Genomic DNA, 14,138 nt, shown 5'->3' on the forward strand with positions numbered 1-14,138 from the left:
GAGACAGAACTAATGCCTCCCTACTTAAAGGGGAGCTCCCCTTCCAACAAAAGCCTCCTGTACTACAAGTCACTCAGATCCTGAGCTGAAGCATCGTTTGTTGATAAGGATAATCTTACCAACACTATAATCCCAGAGAACGGAAGCGCAACAACAAAGCTGTCCCAAGAGACCTATGGCATCAAAATTAAAACCTTGTAGCTGGCTTTCAACCATGACTAAGGAGTAGATAATCTTGGCATTGGTGCTCATCGGTTTGTTCTCAGCAGTAGGTTTAGCAGAGCAGAGTGGGAGTAAAGTAGCTGGAGACTCTTCTACAGAGAATTTTTTGACATCTGCTTTCTTGTGGCAGGCTCCTGCTTTCTCTGCCCTCAAACTCAACTGCTCTTTTTCACGAGGGGAGTAATCTTAACAGTTACAACTCGGCACCTTGCTTTCCAATATAACTGGAAATTCCACTTATACCTCTCCCAGAAGTTTTGTGGCAATTTCACGGAAAAAAACCAAACAACCCTTTTGCTGGTCTCATGCTGTCACCACCCACTTAATTTGCCTCCATAAATCCACCCGTCTTGTACGCTGCTGTGTTTCTACAGCTTTCTCTACTGCTGTGGATTATCAACACGCCCACCCTAAAACTGAAGGCTCTACCCCCCCCCCTCCAAAAATAGAAACTATCAGCCATTACAGTGCCCAGTCCCCTGCTTTCCGTGGCTATTCCCCCTTCCACACCCACCGAGGGTACCTACTGCGTCCCATATATTCTCCCACCGCCTCGGCACATGCCATGGACTGCATTCCCACTCGGGTTTGATCCACCACGTGGGGATGCAGAGGAGCTAACCCCGGGTGGGCATCAGCGTGCCAACCGGGAGCTGGGAGAAGGTGCGTGAAGCGCAGCATCGGTGGTAGTACCCGTCGCGCTCGGGCACCGGTGAGATATACCAGCAACCGCCCGACACCTACATCTACCCCTTTTCTTCACCTGGAAACGTCATTCACGTTTTCAAACGTCATTAACCTGCGAAAACTCGGGGGGGGGTTCCCCTCAATTCGTTGCTGAAGCACACGGGTACCGCCGCCCCGCCGTGCCCTCCCCCGCCGCCGGCTCCCCGCGGGGGAAAGAGCCTCTGCCGCTCCCCTTCTCCCCCCCCCGCCCCATCCCGGGTCCCCGCGCCCGCCGCCGGCGTGACGTCACGGCCGCCCCCCGACCCCCGCTCACCTGCCCGCGGCGGCGGCGGCCGTCACAAAGGACCCCGCGGACGGGGCCCCGCCGCGGGATAAGGGCGCCGCCGCCCCCGCGCCCGGGCCCGAGGAGGCGGGGCCGGGCCTGGCAGCCCCACTGGGCTCCGCGCCCACATCTCCATTTTTAATTCTTCACCCATTAAAAAAAAAAAAAATAAAAAAAAAAAAATCCCGGGGGATGGAGGCGCCGCTTCCCATCGCAAGGGGACGGGGACGGGGGAGGCACGGAGCCTTCGCACCCTCGACCCCCTCTGCTCTCAACCTCATCCCCGCCGTGGGGGGGTGCGGGGGAGCGGTATTAGCTGAAACGTAATACCCTTATGTTGCACTGTTGTTCACAGTACGGCTGATGGGACAGAGGTCATATTTAGACTGATAAGACCTATAGGTACCACTTTTTAAGTTCAGAAAAGGATGAATCTGACCTGTTTAAGACAGGTGATGGAATTTCATTGATTTGATTTGATTTGATATGATATGGAACAAGAAATTGAGGAATACCAGTGATTTGCAAATGACAAGGAGAGGAACCTGGAATCTAGTTTCCCGGGTGAACACCAGAAAAAATGTATATCTATGATTAGACTCAACTTCTTAAGCATGGAAAGGCTTCTGAGAGACAATTTGGAGTTTGTCTCTTCCAGGGTACAGCATACGGATTCAGGACTGAAACAAGTCCTGAAAGGAGGCAGAATTGTCACCAACTGAAGTTCACAGTGTGACACTGTTTTTAGAAGGATTCGCCCAAACTTGAAAATGTTCAGAGGACTAAGTGAGCATACTCAGTAACACTGTAAAGGGGATTTGCAATGATTGTCCAGTAGGATTTATTCCTGAAGGGGACTCTTCAACTGCAAGACTCCCCCCGAACTTTTGAGAGTCTTGATTCATCTGACACAAGCAGATCAGCTTGCCACCTGCTCTTCAGAAGATGCAGAGGATAGCAAGCAGTGCTCCAATACGAGCATCTCTTCTTATTCATCTCAGTTGCAGCCCTTGCATGGCTCCCATGAAATAAGATACATGGCTGCAGTACGTTTCTTCTCGTACATACGTTGTTCTGTAGGTGTAGTTCAGAAGAGGAAGCAGTCACAAACCTGCAAAGAAGCATCCACCAGTGATGCTCTTCTGGCTTCTGTTTTTTATGGCTCAAGGCAGACTTGTTGAATAACAGCTTTTCTCGTGAGGGAATATATTTAGGAAAAACTTGATATTCCTTGCCTGGCTTGAAGCAGCATAATCACTGGAAAAGTGTTTTGCTCATAGAGAGGTGAACAGAATGCAGATATAAAGTCTTCAAGTGGCAAAAGTACACTTAGATGATCAGTGCAGATAGAAAAAGGGTTGTACGTAACACTTACCAGCCAACACCAAAGCTAACTGAGATAAAGTATTTTGTCTTGTTTGCATGTGTTTTGTTTCCTTGTATTTGCATGACGGTGTACTATTGTGCAAAGAATCCAGATAGAAATGAAAGAACTAAAACTGCAATTGAAGAATAGAATGATAATGAAATAAAAGTCATGATAACATGGATATTGAAAAATGCATTGGAGTAGAGTATCGTATAGCATTGTATGATAAAAAAGAATTGCATTGCTATCTTTGCTTTTCCTTCTCATTTTTTTTCTTTAGAGTCATCTTGAAGAACAGTGGTATGAGGCTTTTTCAGAGTATTTTTAGGAATCTGGTATGGGCCTTCAGCAGCAGATTTGGATATGAAGGGAGATTTTTAATGATGGATAAAACTACTCTGAGGAATTCATGTCTTTACATGAAATCAGAAAGTAGACATTTGAATCTCAGGGAGTGGGAAAAAATATTAAAGAGATGCAAAATTTCAACAGTCTGGAATTTTTAGATGAAATAATAGGCCAAAATTTTAGAAAGAAGGTTCCAAAATAATTGTACAACTACCTAGTGTACAATGTGTGTATTATCGTGAATATAAAGATTCTATGAGAAATGGAGCAAAATGAACTGATTGGTATAATAAGCTGTGTCTTGTGAATCAGGAGTGTATGTTAAACAGGGGAAAAAAAACAGTCAAGATTTTCTACCTTCAGATAAAAACAAAAGTAGCAAACAATGAAGGTGAGATAGAAATAAAAAAAAAATTAAGAGGTCTGAAAAAGTACTTTGCTCTAATTTGGAATGAAGGCAATGAGATGGAGCATTGGCAGATTGATAATAAAGATGAAGGAGCAGAAATTCGAAAGCTGGAATGAAAAATCAACGTTCAGAAATTGCAAGGATAGTTAGTTTTCTCAATCTATACAGGAACAATGTCTAGCAGATATAATTGCAGGCCCAGTACTAAGGGGTTTTTAGTAGCTTCATGAAGTTAAGAATACCAGAGAAGTGAAGAATAGCAAATTTAGCACCTATATTTGAGAAAGTAAGAACGATTAGGAGTCTTCTGTATTTGGTACTGCACAGTGTGTTCCAGACCAATACGCGTTAAGAAAACAGTAGTTCAAGATGTGGAGAAAGGGTAAACTCATGTTTCTAATTGTAAATCCCACCAGGCAATCCTGCCGATGGGATGAAGCTACGGAATGGGTAAGTACAACCTTAGGGTTTATCTTATAAGAATTCCTGGTAGGGTTAGTGAAGCATTACAGCCAGCGCAGAAGGCATTACTGAGATCTCTTTGAAATATTGTATTTAATTCTATTTCCTTCTTGTTTATACAGATTAATTTAGATTGAAACAAGAACAGAAAAGAGTCCAAAGGATGACAGAGATGCAGAAGCTTGTTTTAGGAGAACAAGACAGAGGCACGTGGCTTTTTTTTTAACCTAGCAAAATGAAATTTCAAACGAGATATAACTGTTGCTGTTAAATAATTTTAAGGGTAAGAAGGGAGAAAAATAATTCAGATAAAGGTCAGTCAAAGCACAGAATAAATGAGTGTTAATGGCCAGTCTAAACTTCAGCTTTTTTTATATTCAGACAGGATTTCTAGCCAGAAAAAAAAAAAAAAAGGTTCTGAATCTGTTTATGAGAGAAATAATAGAGTTTCTACTGCTATTTGGAAGTTGAAGTAGATAGGTTGTAGAAAGTTGGTGGTGCCTGTCTGGTGCTGCTTGCACGATGCTGCAGGTGAGTTGCACTCAGAGCTGTCTTCCTTTCACCAAGGAGAGTTCCATCAGAATGTGGAATGATTGATCCAGCTGACGGTCTGTCACAAGTGGTGTTCCCCAGGGCTCAGTATCAGGGCCAGTTCTGTTACTAAAGAGAACTTTATCAATGTTTTATCAACATCAATCTTTATCAATGATCTAGACAAAGGGATTGAGCACACCCTCACTAAGTTTGCAGATCACACCAAGCTGGGTGGGAGTGTTGATCTGCTTGAGGGTAGGAGGGCTCTACAGAGTGACCTGGACAGACTGTATCGATGGGCCGAGGCCAATGGTATGAGGTTCAACAAGGCCAAGTGTCGGGTCCTGCACTTGAGTCACAACGACCCCATGCAGCGCTACAGATCTGGGGAAGAGTGGCTGGAAAGCTGCATGGTGGAAAAGAGCCTGGGGGTGTTGGTTGACTGCTGGCTGAATATGAGCCAGCAGTGTGCCCAGGTGGCCAGGAAGGCCAATGGCATCCTGGCTTGTATCAGAAATAGTGTCGCCAGCAGAACTAGGCACGTGATCATCCCCCTGTATTCGGCACTGGTGAAGTCCCACCTCGAATACTGTGTTCAGTTTTGGGCCCCTCACTACAAGAAAGACATTGAGGTGTTGGAGCATGTCCAGAGAAGGGCTACAAAGCTGGTGAGGGGTCTAGAGCACAAGTCTTATGAGGAGTGGCTGAGGGAACTGGGGTTGTTTAGGCTGGAGAAACGGAGGCTGAGGGGAGACCTTATGGCTCTCTACAGGTACCTGAAAGGAGGTTGTAATGAGATGGGGGTTGATCTCTTCTCCCAAGTAACAAGTGATAGGACAAAAGGAAATGGCCTCAAGTTGCACCAGAGGAGGTTTAGATTGGATATCAGGAAAAATTTCTTAATCAAAAGGGTTGTCAAGCATTGGAACAGGCTGCCCAGGGTGGAGTCGCCATCCCTGGAGGTATTTAAAAGACATGTATATGTGGTGCTTCGGGACACGGTTTAGTGGTAGACTTGGCAGTGTTAGGTTTACAGTTAGACTCAATGATCTTAAACGTCTTTTCCAGCCTAAATGATTCTATGATTCTATGCTTCACATAAAGTGACCATTTGCGTTTGGTGACAGGAAAGTTTCTTACCTAAAATAAACTGATTACTTGGTGCTGGTTCAAAAAAAGTACCTCAGTCTTGCCTCCTGTCTCCTAATACTTGCTTGTGCATAAATACCAGGACCTAGACAGGATTAGCAATTGCTGCTGACCCCATCCTGGAGCAAGTGGTGGCCTTCATGGATCCTTAGGACTGGATCTTATTTCAGCCAGTAATGTTGTAGAGTGATGGGAAGAGATGACTGTCTTGGAGGTCTCAAGTCTCAACAAACTGAACCTGAACCCATTTTTTTTCCCTTCAGAATTTATATTCTAGAGATATCAATCACCGATGCTAAAATGTGGGAATCAGGATAGTACCACAGCTGTGGGATTGTTTGCAGGCAAGCTTGGAAGCAGTAGAGGTGGGAGGAGAGACAAAGAATAATTATTTTTTATTTTCTAGGAGAAAACTTCACTGATGAAGATGAGAAAAAGGAGCAGATAAAGAAAAGGATACTGCTTTTTCCTTAGATCCTCAGGGAAACATCCCCCAATAACATTCTTGGAAAGCTGTTAGATGGATTGAATTTGCTGGCTGTAGATGGTGTGAGAAGCTATATTGCCCAGACAGGGGACATTACATGTGAAAGCTTATTCGTGTAAAATGGGCAGAGTCAAGCCGAACACTGCCAAGGCTGAGGGCTCAGCCTTAGCCTGTTCTTGCAAATACCATTGCTGACCCGGAGGAAAACAGAAAATCACTTGACATACACTTGGCATACAAGTATCTAAAGGGTGGGTTGAAGGAGGATGGAGCCAGGCTCTTTTCAATGGTTCCCAGTGACAGGACGAGGGGCAATGGGCACAAGTTAGAACACAGGAAGTTCCGTTCAAATACACGGAAACACTTCTTTACGGTGAGGGTGACAGAGCACTGGCACAGGCTGCCCAGGGAGGTTGTGGAGTCCCCTTCTCTGGGGATTTTCAAGACCCGCCTGGATGCAGTCCTGAGTAATGTGCTCTGGGCAATCCTGCTTTAGCAGGGGAGTTGGACTAGATGATCTCTAGAGGTCCCTTCCAACTCTGATGATTCTGTGATTCTGTGATTCTGTGATTCTGTGATTAAGATTTGAGGTGTAAAAACTAACTTAATTCATTTGCCCTGAAGCAGAAGGCCACAGAGTACTTAGTCCTAGCTCCAGAAAGAGCACTTTGGTCCAGATGCAATATTCTGTGTAAGCCATCCCTCTTACATGCGCAAGATCATGGGAGCCAAGCCTGCTTTGCCGCTCAAGTGTCCACGTTTCTTTTTCATATCCTCAATTTCATTATTCTTCCCTTTCACAGCTGTCAGTGTAGGCCAGCTGGCTCCAGATCCAGGGTCTAACTACTTGCAGGGACGTGGTTCTCAGCCCACAAGGCTGGAGACCTTCTAACCACTGCAGCTGGATTTTGCTACTTGACGGCAGTGTCACCCTCCACTATACAATAGGTTTTCATCCTGCCTTCTTGTCATGCAGTCTTTGTTAATGGTTTTCAGCAGATCATTTTCTGATAGCAGACATGTGACAAGTCCTCAGGAATTTTGGGTCACTTCCAATTTATAAAGAAACATGGTCTCTAGCAGGTATTGTTCTCTCTCTTTTCCCTATACCTTAGTATTTTGCGTGTCCTCTGCATTCTTTTCCAATATATCTCTACTCTACTGATGTTCATATCATTTTCCTTCCCTCCCTGTCTGTCTTATTTAGTCTAAGTTTGCATTATTCTTACTCCTTACTAATTTTTTTTTCCCAGCACTAATTCTTAGGCTGAGATTCTCTCTCTCCTTTCCACATCTCTCTCTTTCTGTTGTCAACATTAACCCATCTCACTTGAACAACCCCTGCCTTGTCTCCATCACCTTGGTTCCTAGTTTCTTTGCCCAGTTTATCACAGCGTCACTAATGAAATCTTCCTTCTCTGTTTAGGTGCACCTTTCCCAACATCCTTTCCTTGACCCCAAACCCTATTGACTCTCCCCAGCATCATTATCTGGAAACGCCACTGTCCATTCCCAGCTCTTTTACACACGATGGCTCCTTTTAAGAAAAGACTGCTCCCCAGCCTTCTTACCCACCTTTATATCTGTAAAACCCCACTGATGTTTCACAACCCCCACCCTTTCTTCCCACAATCTCCACTAGTCCCCTGCACTTCTCTCTCCCTCCAGTCTCCTAGAATTCGGCAGTTGCCATAAAATTTCATTGCCTGCACTGATAGTGCCTAGAGGTAGGGGGAACAGAATTTGTCCTGCTTAGTTGAAGTTTGATTATTGCAAGACATTATAGTGTATAGAGAGGACAGAGTCTTTGCAGATATTTAGATATTAAAAGGTGACACTCTCTTTGAACATAAGCACACTGCATTTTTTAAGTTTCATAGTAGGTCAGCAGGTCAGAAATATATCTGGTGATTTCCCTCCATTCACTCCAGCTTCACAATGGACTGTTTAGCCTTCATGCCAATGGCTAAAAGCTCAATAAGCAGTTGGTAAAGTCAACCAAGAGTTGTGTATAACTCATAGGATAGAAATACTTCAGTTTTGCCTTTAGGCCATGACAGTCATGTCACAAACTGCTGTCAGAAAGTTCAAAAAGGGAGGAAAAAAAGTTACATCCCAAATACACATAGAGGTTCAGAAACGTTTGCAGGAGTTACACGCTGTTTTCTGGTTTGCAACACTCCTGTGGTACCTCAGCAAAACCACAGGTACATAGTTTCTGTGATAACTCAGCGTCATTCTGGGCAGAAGGAACCGAGCCCAGTGCTGATGTGAGCAGTCAAAATACTAGTGATGACTGTAAGTGTACATCTTTTATCAGGACTGGAGTGCATTTAATGTACTTGCCCTGTGGTGATGTTACTGACAGACACGTATGCAAATTACATATCTGTTAACTATTATGTGCACCTGAATATGTGGTTATTTTCTAAAGTCATGTACCTATAGACACAGTAAAATATGGCCTTATCTCATTAGATGCCCTCATTTACGTGGGGTTGTGCAGCTCGTACCATGGCTGGACTACAGTCAGGACTGAGGTCTCCACTTCAGAGCAGTCTAATTGATGGTCCCGTTGCTCCTGAACGACTTTGCACTACTTCAAGCATTATAAACTGTATTCACCGTCTAATCCCAAAATAAACATTGTAATATAATTCAGGTCCTGATTGTTAAGAGGTTAGGCGGCCTTGCTCTAGTTATTACTTCAGTTAAATACTGTAATAATAGCATTCTTTCTATTGCAAACAGTTGAGTGGGTGTATATGTAGCAATTGCCTAAGTGGGTAGAATTTGCACAGATGAAAATGAAGTAGATGAGCTGTAATGTCAAGTGTGGGTGACATGCCTCCTTTATACACCCTTTCAGCTTGCCCACGCAGGATGTACACACCAAACAAGACAGCCTTCTGGAAGGCTGGACGGTCATAAAACTTTACAGGAGTATGGGTTTTGCTGAATGGATCTGTCTAGGATGCCTTATGCGTCAGGAATTTAAGAGAAAAGTGCTTAACAAGACATTTCTTTGGTTTTGTGGTTGTTTTTTTTTTCCTAACATCTTCTCTTGTACTATCAAGTAATTTTCATTTGGACATTTATGAAACTGTAACTTCAAATACTCTGCCTAAAATGAAAATTTCAGAAATGTTTTCTTCTGCATCATTAAGAAAAGGCTATACAAATTACAATCTTGATCAAAACACGGCAGATAGAAAAGGTTAAAGCCTGACTGAGGTTTTTGAGAATCTGAATGTTAGAGAACACACTTCTTTTCATAGAGGAATATGTTTAAAGACAAATATTGTAACTTCACTTCAGATTGCAAGAATGTTTCATTCTTAAATAAAACCAGAAAAAAACGGCCATAAATGTGACAAACCTCATTTGTAGGTTGATGAGAAGTCAGAAGCTGTAGTCAAGTTTCTTACTCGGGTGGTTTTTCTTATGATATAAAGTACAACAGATTAATGCCTGCATAACATGCTTGGTCCAGTGTCACTAAGACATTTGAACCATTTGTTCAGTAAGCAACCCTTTCACGCAGATAATGGCAAAACATTCAGACTAGTTTATATTTTCATATATTTGAGACCAGGGTTTGCTATCACAGTAGGCCAGACTTTTCTGTCTCTGAAAGACAAGAACTGAATTCAACCCTACCTGATAGAATTAACTGTAGAAGAGTAGTGACAATGATTTCTGGTATCACTCCACAGGCAAAAATGTTGCCCGGTCCTTCTATTCAAGGAAGTAGAGGAGCAGCCCTCTATGGACAGAGCAGAGAATCATGAGGAAAGGACTGGAAAGGATCAGGACAACTCAAGAGGTGATCAGGTCCACCTCCTTGCTTAAGGCAGTGCCTCCTATGTCTGTGTCTTCATAGATGTTTGTCTATATCAGTCTAAAAAAAAATCTATCGATAGAGATTACCCCACAAGACTACAAGACTATTATTATTTTGTTATGATTTTTCTGTAAAGCGAACAGACATTTCAGAAGATAGAGGATTGGTCTGTTGGGAGGGACTGAAAGATGATGAATTAAAGCACTTTAATGTTCCATTAAAATTAGTAGTAACCACAGATGCACATCCATTTCCTGTCTTTCAATTTTAGATATTCAGTTCCTGGTGCATGAAAAAAACATAGGATCTCGTCAGGAATATGTAAAATGAAGTCATCTGTGCAACAAAACAATAATAAATTGTGATTTCAAGTAATTTCGCAAAAGCGATGCTATTAAGTGAAAGGAACCTGAAAGATGGGGAAAAAAAATAAGCTTATATTTTAATAATAAGAAAGTTAATCCAAACCATCATACTTTCTTAATTAGACTGCTTTAAATCATCTTTCTCCCCTGCGTGTCTTTCAATCCCCTTTTCCTTTCAGAAAAACTACCAAAGTGCTTCTTGAACTTAGTTCTTTTTTTTCTAGAATTTCAGTGATCAGCCACATTTTGTACCTGACCGAACTAGGATTTTTCAAGACCTTGCTGACTAGTAAGGAATTAAATTGCTGATTTACAAAACGGTGGCTTTATTCTATCTTAGATTTACCGGTATCTATGGTTACATTTATAGTTGCAATCGCTACTAATAAAAACTTTTTTTAAGAAAAATTAACTCACAGTGTTTATAAAATAGAGCCATCCATGAAGGAAAAAGTACAATCTGTTGCATAGACATGTTTCAGGATAGAATCTGAATTTAGTAGACATGCTGCAATGTGTTAAACTGCATTCATTTTACTTCATTCACTGGGCCACAGATCTTTCTAATAACACTGCCAATTCAACAGAGCGAGATCCTTGGTTCTCATCCACATTTGAGCTGATTTTATACTGCTTGAGCAGTGTGAAGGCACCTGAAAAGCTGCTTACTATTCCTATATCTCTAGGGCTTTTTCACAGTTTTAGAGACAGTTCGTTTTTAAAATATGTATTGTATTTTCACACAGATTCATTCCCATGCCCACCACGGGAGTGTGCCTATGCTCAGCCACGTGGGATCAAATAACTCGAATCACAAAAATCGTCCTTTTTCTCATCTTTTCTTCTGAGAGTATTCTGTAATAAGTACTGTTTCCACCTGTTTGACGATTGAACTAATTTCCTTTTCCTGCCTTGACAACTAGAGTTTTTTTTCCAAAGTTCATGAATTATTTCCTGGAAGATATTTCAGGGTAAGGAGTCCGAGCCACAGAACAGTCTATTCAAGTCAGTGAGCAGCAGGAGCTAAGTTGATGTTTCCAGTTAAGGATGGTAGCCTTGATTGGACACAGCACTCTGATGTAGTTCTGCTTCTTTTGTCCCTGGTTACCGGAAGATAGATAGGACGTAACAAGTACTGGCCAGAGATATTCTCATCACCAATTGCCAGCTTTGCCTTTGAGAAAGTTATGGAATCTTGGTGAATCCAATATGTTCTTGCATGTTGTCATTATAATCGTACTTGATAATTTAGCATGCATATTCACAGAGATTTTATTCTGGATGAAACAGAAAGAAGAATTAAGTGAGTGGTTTTCATATGAAATTTCACTGTCTCTTTCAGTGAGAAATCCCAAGAGTTTGCCTTTTTCTTTCCAAATTACTAGCACAGAGCTCTATGGTGCTCTTCCATCCCAACCCACGGATGCTTGACATAATGGCTGAAACGGCTGCCCATCTGCATTTGTAGAACGCTTGTTCTTTCCTTGTGAAAGAAGTGCTCGCTAACTATAAAAATGGATCCATGAAACTTATTTGAAAAAGTACACCAGCTTATCAGCCTAATGTGTTCTTGGACCTTTCTATCTGCTCAATGTTTTTTTAATCAGCCTGAATCAGGTTAGAATTGAAGGAGTCTACCATTTTTTTAGGTCAGTCGAGAACTATATCATCTGGTAGCTCATCTGGTAGTTAACTTGGGCCACTGCATGGCATTCCTATATGTCAGTATTCCCACAAAAAAAAAAATTTCAATATTTTCATATCTAATTATACACAACTTTTGTAAGGGATTGGCCAAAGTGTTCCCATCTGTAAGAGACTGTCACTTAGTAAGGCCTGATGTCAGTATTCGCAGCCTTCCTGGATCCACCTCTTGAGCCCCAGGAAAGGTATTCATCATTACATGTATTCAGGATGGTGTTTTTCCCAATGGTAACAGCTGCCATGAGGTTGGAAGAGATCAAGACCAGCATGGCTGCTTCTTCAAACACAGTATCCCTTTTTGGTTGGGTACTTCTGAGACAAATTTTTCCCAGATGTTAAAATTTAATCAGAGAAGTAAATTACCTGTTCTCTTTCCTAAACCTTGCAGCTCTGAGGCTGAGGTGTACGCTGCAGATATCCAGAAGGCCGCCGCTTTTTACCTCCTCAACACTACTTTTTTCAGACGGCCTGGGAAGCTGATCACATTAGCAGCCAAGAAATCCAGAGGTACAGTCATCTCCGCACCGAGAAAGCGTAACTGCAGAGCAGATTGCATCGAGGCTTGTTATGACACTGCTAAGGTGGATGGAAGAGTCCTCTGTCATCACATCCCACGCCACCAGAGTTCAAGCTGTATCTGTGGCCTCGGTGTACTGAGGATGCGTACCGCCGTTCTCACATTGCTCACGTCCCATCTGTAACTGCATCCGTACTGCTTCCGACCGCTCTTGCCACTACTGAGCCCTCCAGAAGGACTTCCACTAGAGATAAAGGCTTCCACATTTCTTATTTGCTTCAGGGATTATAAAACCCATTGCTCAGTAAGTGTGAACAGCTCCTGAAGGTCTCCCATGAAGGTAACATGCATATAAACAGACACTTGAAAGCAAAAAAGTGACTTCCCCCAGATGCTGTGCTTTGAAATGTGTTGCCTTTATGGATATTCACTGCTTGCCGTTCTTCCTTTCTCTTCCAGAATATGCTAAGAACAGGGATTCTGGGATTTTGGCATCAGGAAAGAGTCTGGCTGACACCAGACATTTTCCATCCCTCGTACTCATGCGGTGGGCTTGAAGGGAGCAGGAGGAACCATGACCTACACACTCGCTGTAAGACTGAAAACACTGGAAGCTCTGAAGACCAGGCACACCAGCGTGCAAACCAGCACACTGACAGCACACCTTCAAGACTCCAGTTACTTTGCTGCTGAGAATACCTAACAGTTGGCATAATCTGGCTAGTTTTTAATGCAGCAGCAGCTTTGATTCAGGATACAGGCACAGGACTGTCTTGTGTCAGAAACAGTCCTAGTTTACTGACCTTCGATGGACAAGGAAAAGTTTGCTAATCCTTAAGGAGTGAAATAATTCTAGTGGAAGCTTATAAAAATATCTATATGTTTTTAAATGCTCTGTTATTACCTGTAATTGTTAGGTAAAAGACAAGTCCTAAAGAGTGCACTCCCTGATGATTTGGTCACGGTATTATAGATTTCATCTTGAATGAATGTCCTCCATCAGCTGCTGCCCTAGGCCTTGTGACTGCCTGTCTGCTCCGTGACTCAGTCCCACAGCTGAGATCATTCTTGTTTCCAGCCATCAAGGGTACTGGTTGTCCACATAACTCCAAACCTAACAACTGAAATTGCAAACAAAATACCATTGCTGCTGGTAGGACGGCCTTACTCCTGTCATCGGCAGGTAGGAAGCTACTGAAATTTTTATCAGTTATATTTGAGAGCAGGTAGTTGAATTAATGAATCAAACAGTACCTGAAAACAGATGTCCTTTTTACTTCCCTGAATCAGGACAAATGCACTAAAAATACATTTTCTTATGTTCTTTTTATTTTCTTTTATTCTTATTCATTTTCTTTATATTCTTAAAGCACATTTCTTAAGGTACTTTTAAAAATAGAGGATATTTGCTGAGAAGTGTCCACAGTGATCACACTGATGTTTTTCAACATCATGAGCTATAGATAGATGGCTAGGTAGCCTACTCAGTTAATAGGAGTTTCAGAAGTTCTGCTTTATAGTAATATAGTCCAAAGACCCCTAACAAAACTCCTATACCCTGTAGGGTCATCAGAGCAGTGTCTTTGTCTGAACCATTCACCCAATAAGACAGTTCTACTAAATTTTCAGCTGACAGCAACAAAGAAGAAAAAAAAAAAGATTTGGGTAGATTTTTATTTTCTTAGATTTCTTGCCTCAGTGGTGTGCATCTATGTGGTG

The 14,138-nt window shown here is 42.4% G+C and overlaps 1 protein-coding gene across 1 annotated transcript in view; it reads right to left on the minus strand.

Moving 5' to 3' along the window:
* Window positions 1-12,419, minus strand: part of TMEM68 (transmembrane protein 68) — a gene marked incomplete at its 5' end in the record, with an annotated part of 53,662 nt that extends 41,243 nt beyond the window's left edge. Inside the window, 2 exons of the mRNA XM_082499228.1 lie at window positions 1,223-1,375; window positions 12,343-12,419. Of these exons, the coding sequence (XP_082355354.1) occupies window positions 1,223-1,375; window positions 12,343-12,419 (230 nt within the window). The remainder of the gene's footprint in view (window positions 1-1,222; window positions 1,376-12,342) is intronic.
* Between the last annotated feature and the right edge of the window lie 1,719 nt (window positions 12,420-14,138).

Source organism: Vanellus vanellus (assembly GCF_965231255.1).
Source record: "Vanellus vanellus genome assembly, chromosome: 2".
In the NCBI taxonomy this organism is placed as follows: domain Eukaryota; kingdom Metazoa; phylum Chordata; class Aves; order Charadriiformes; family Charadriidae; genus Vanellus; species Vanellus vanellus.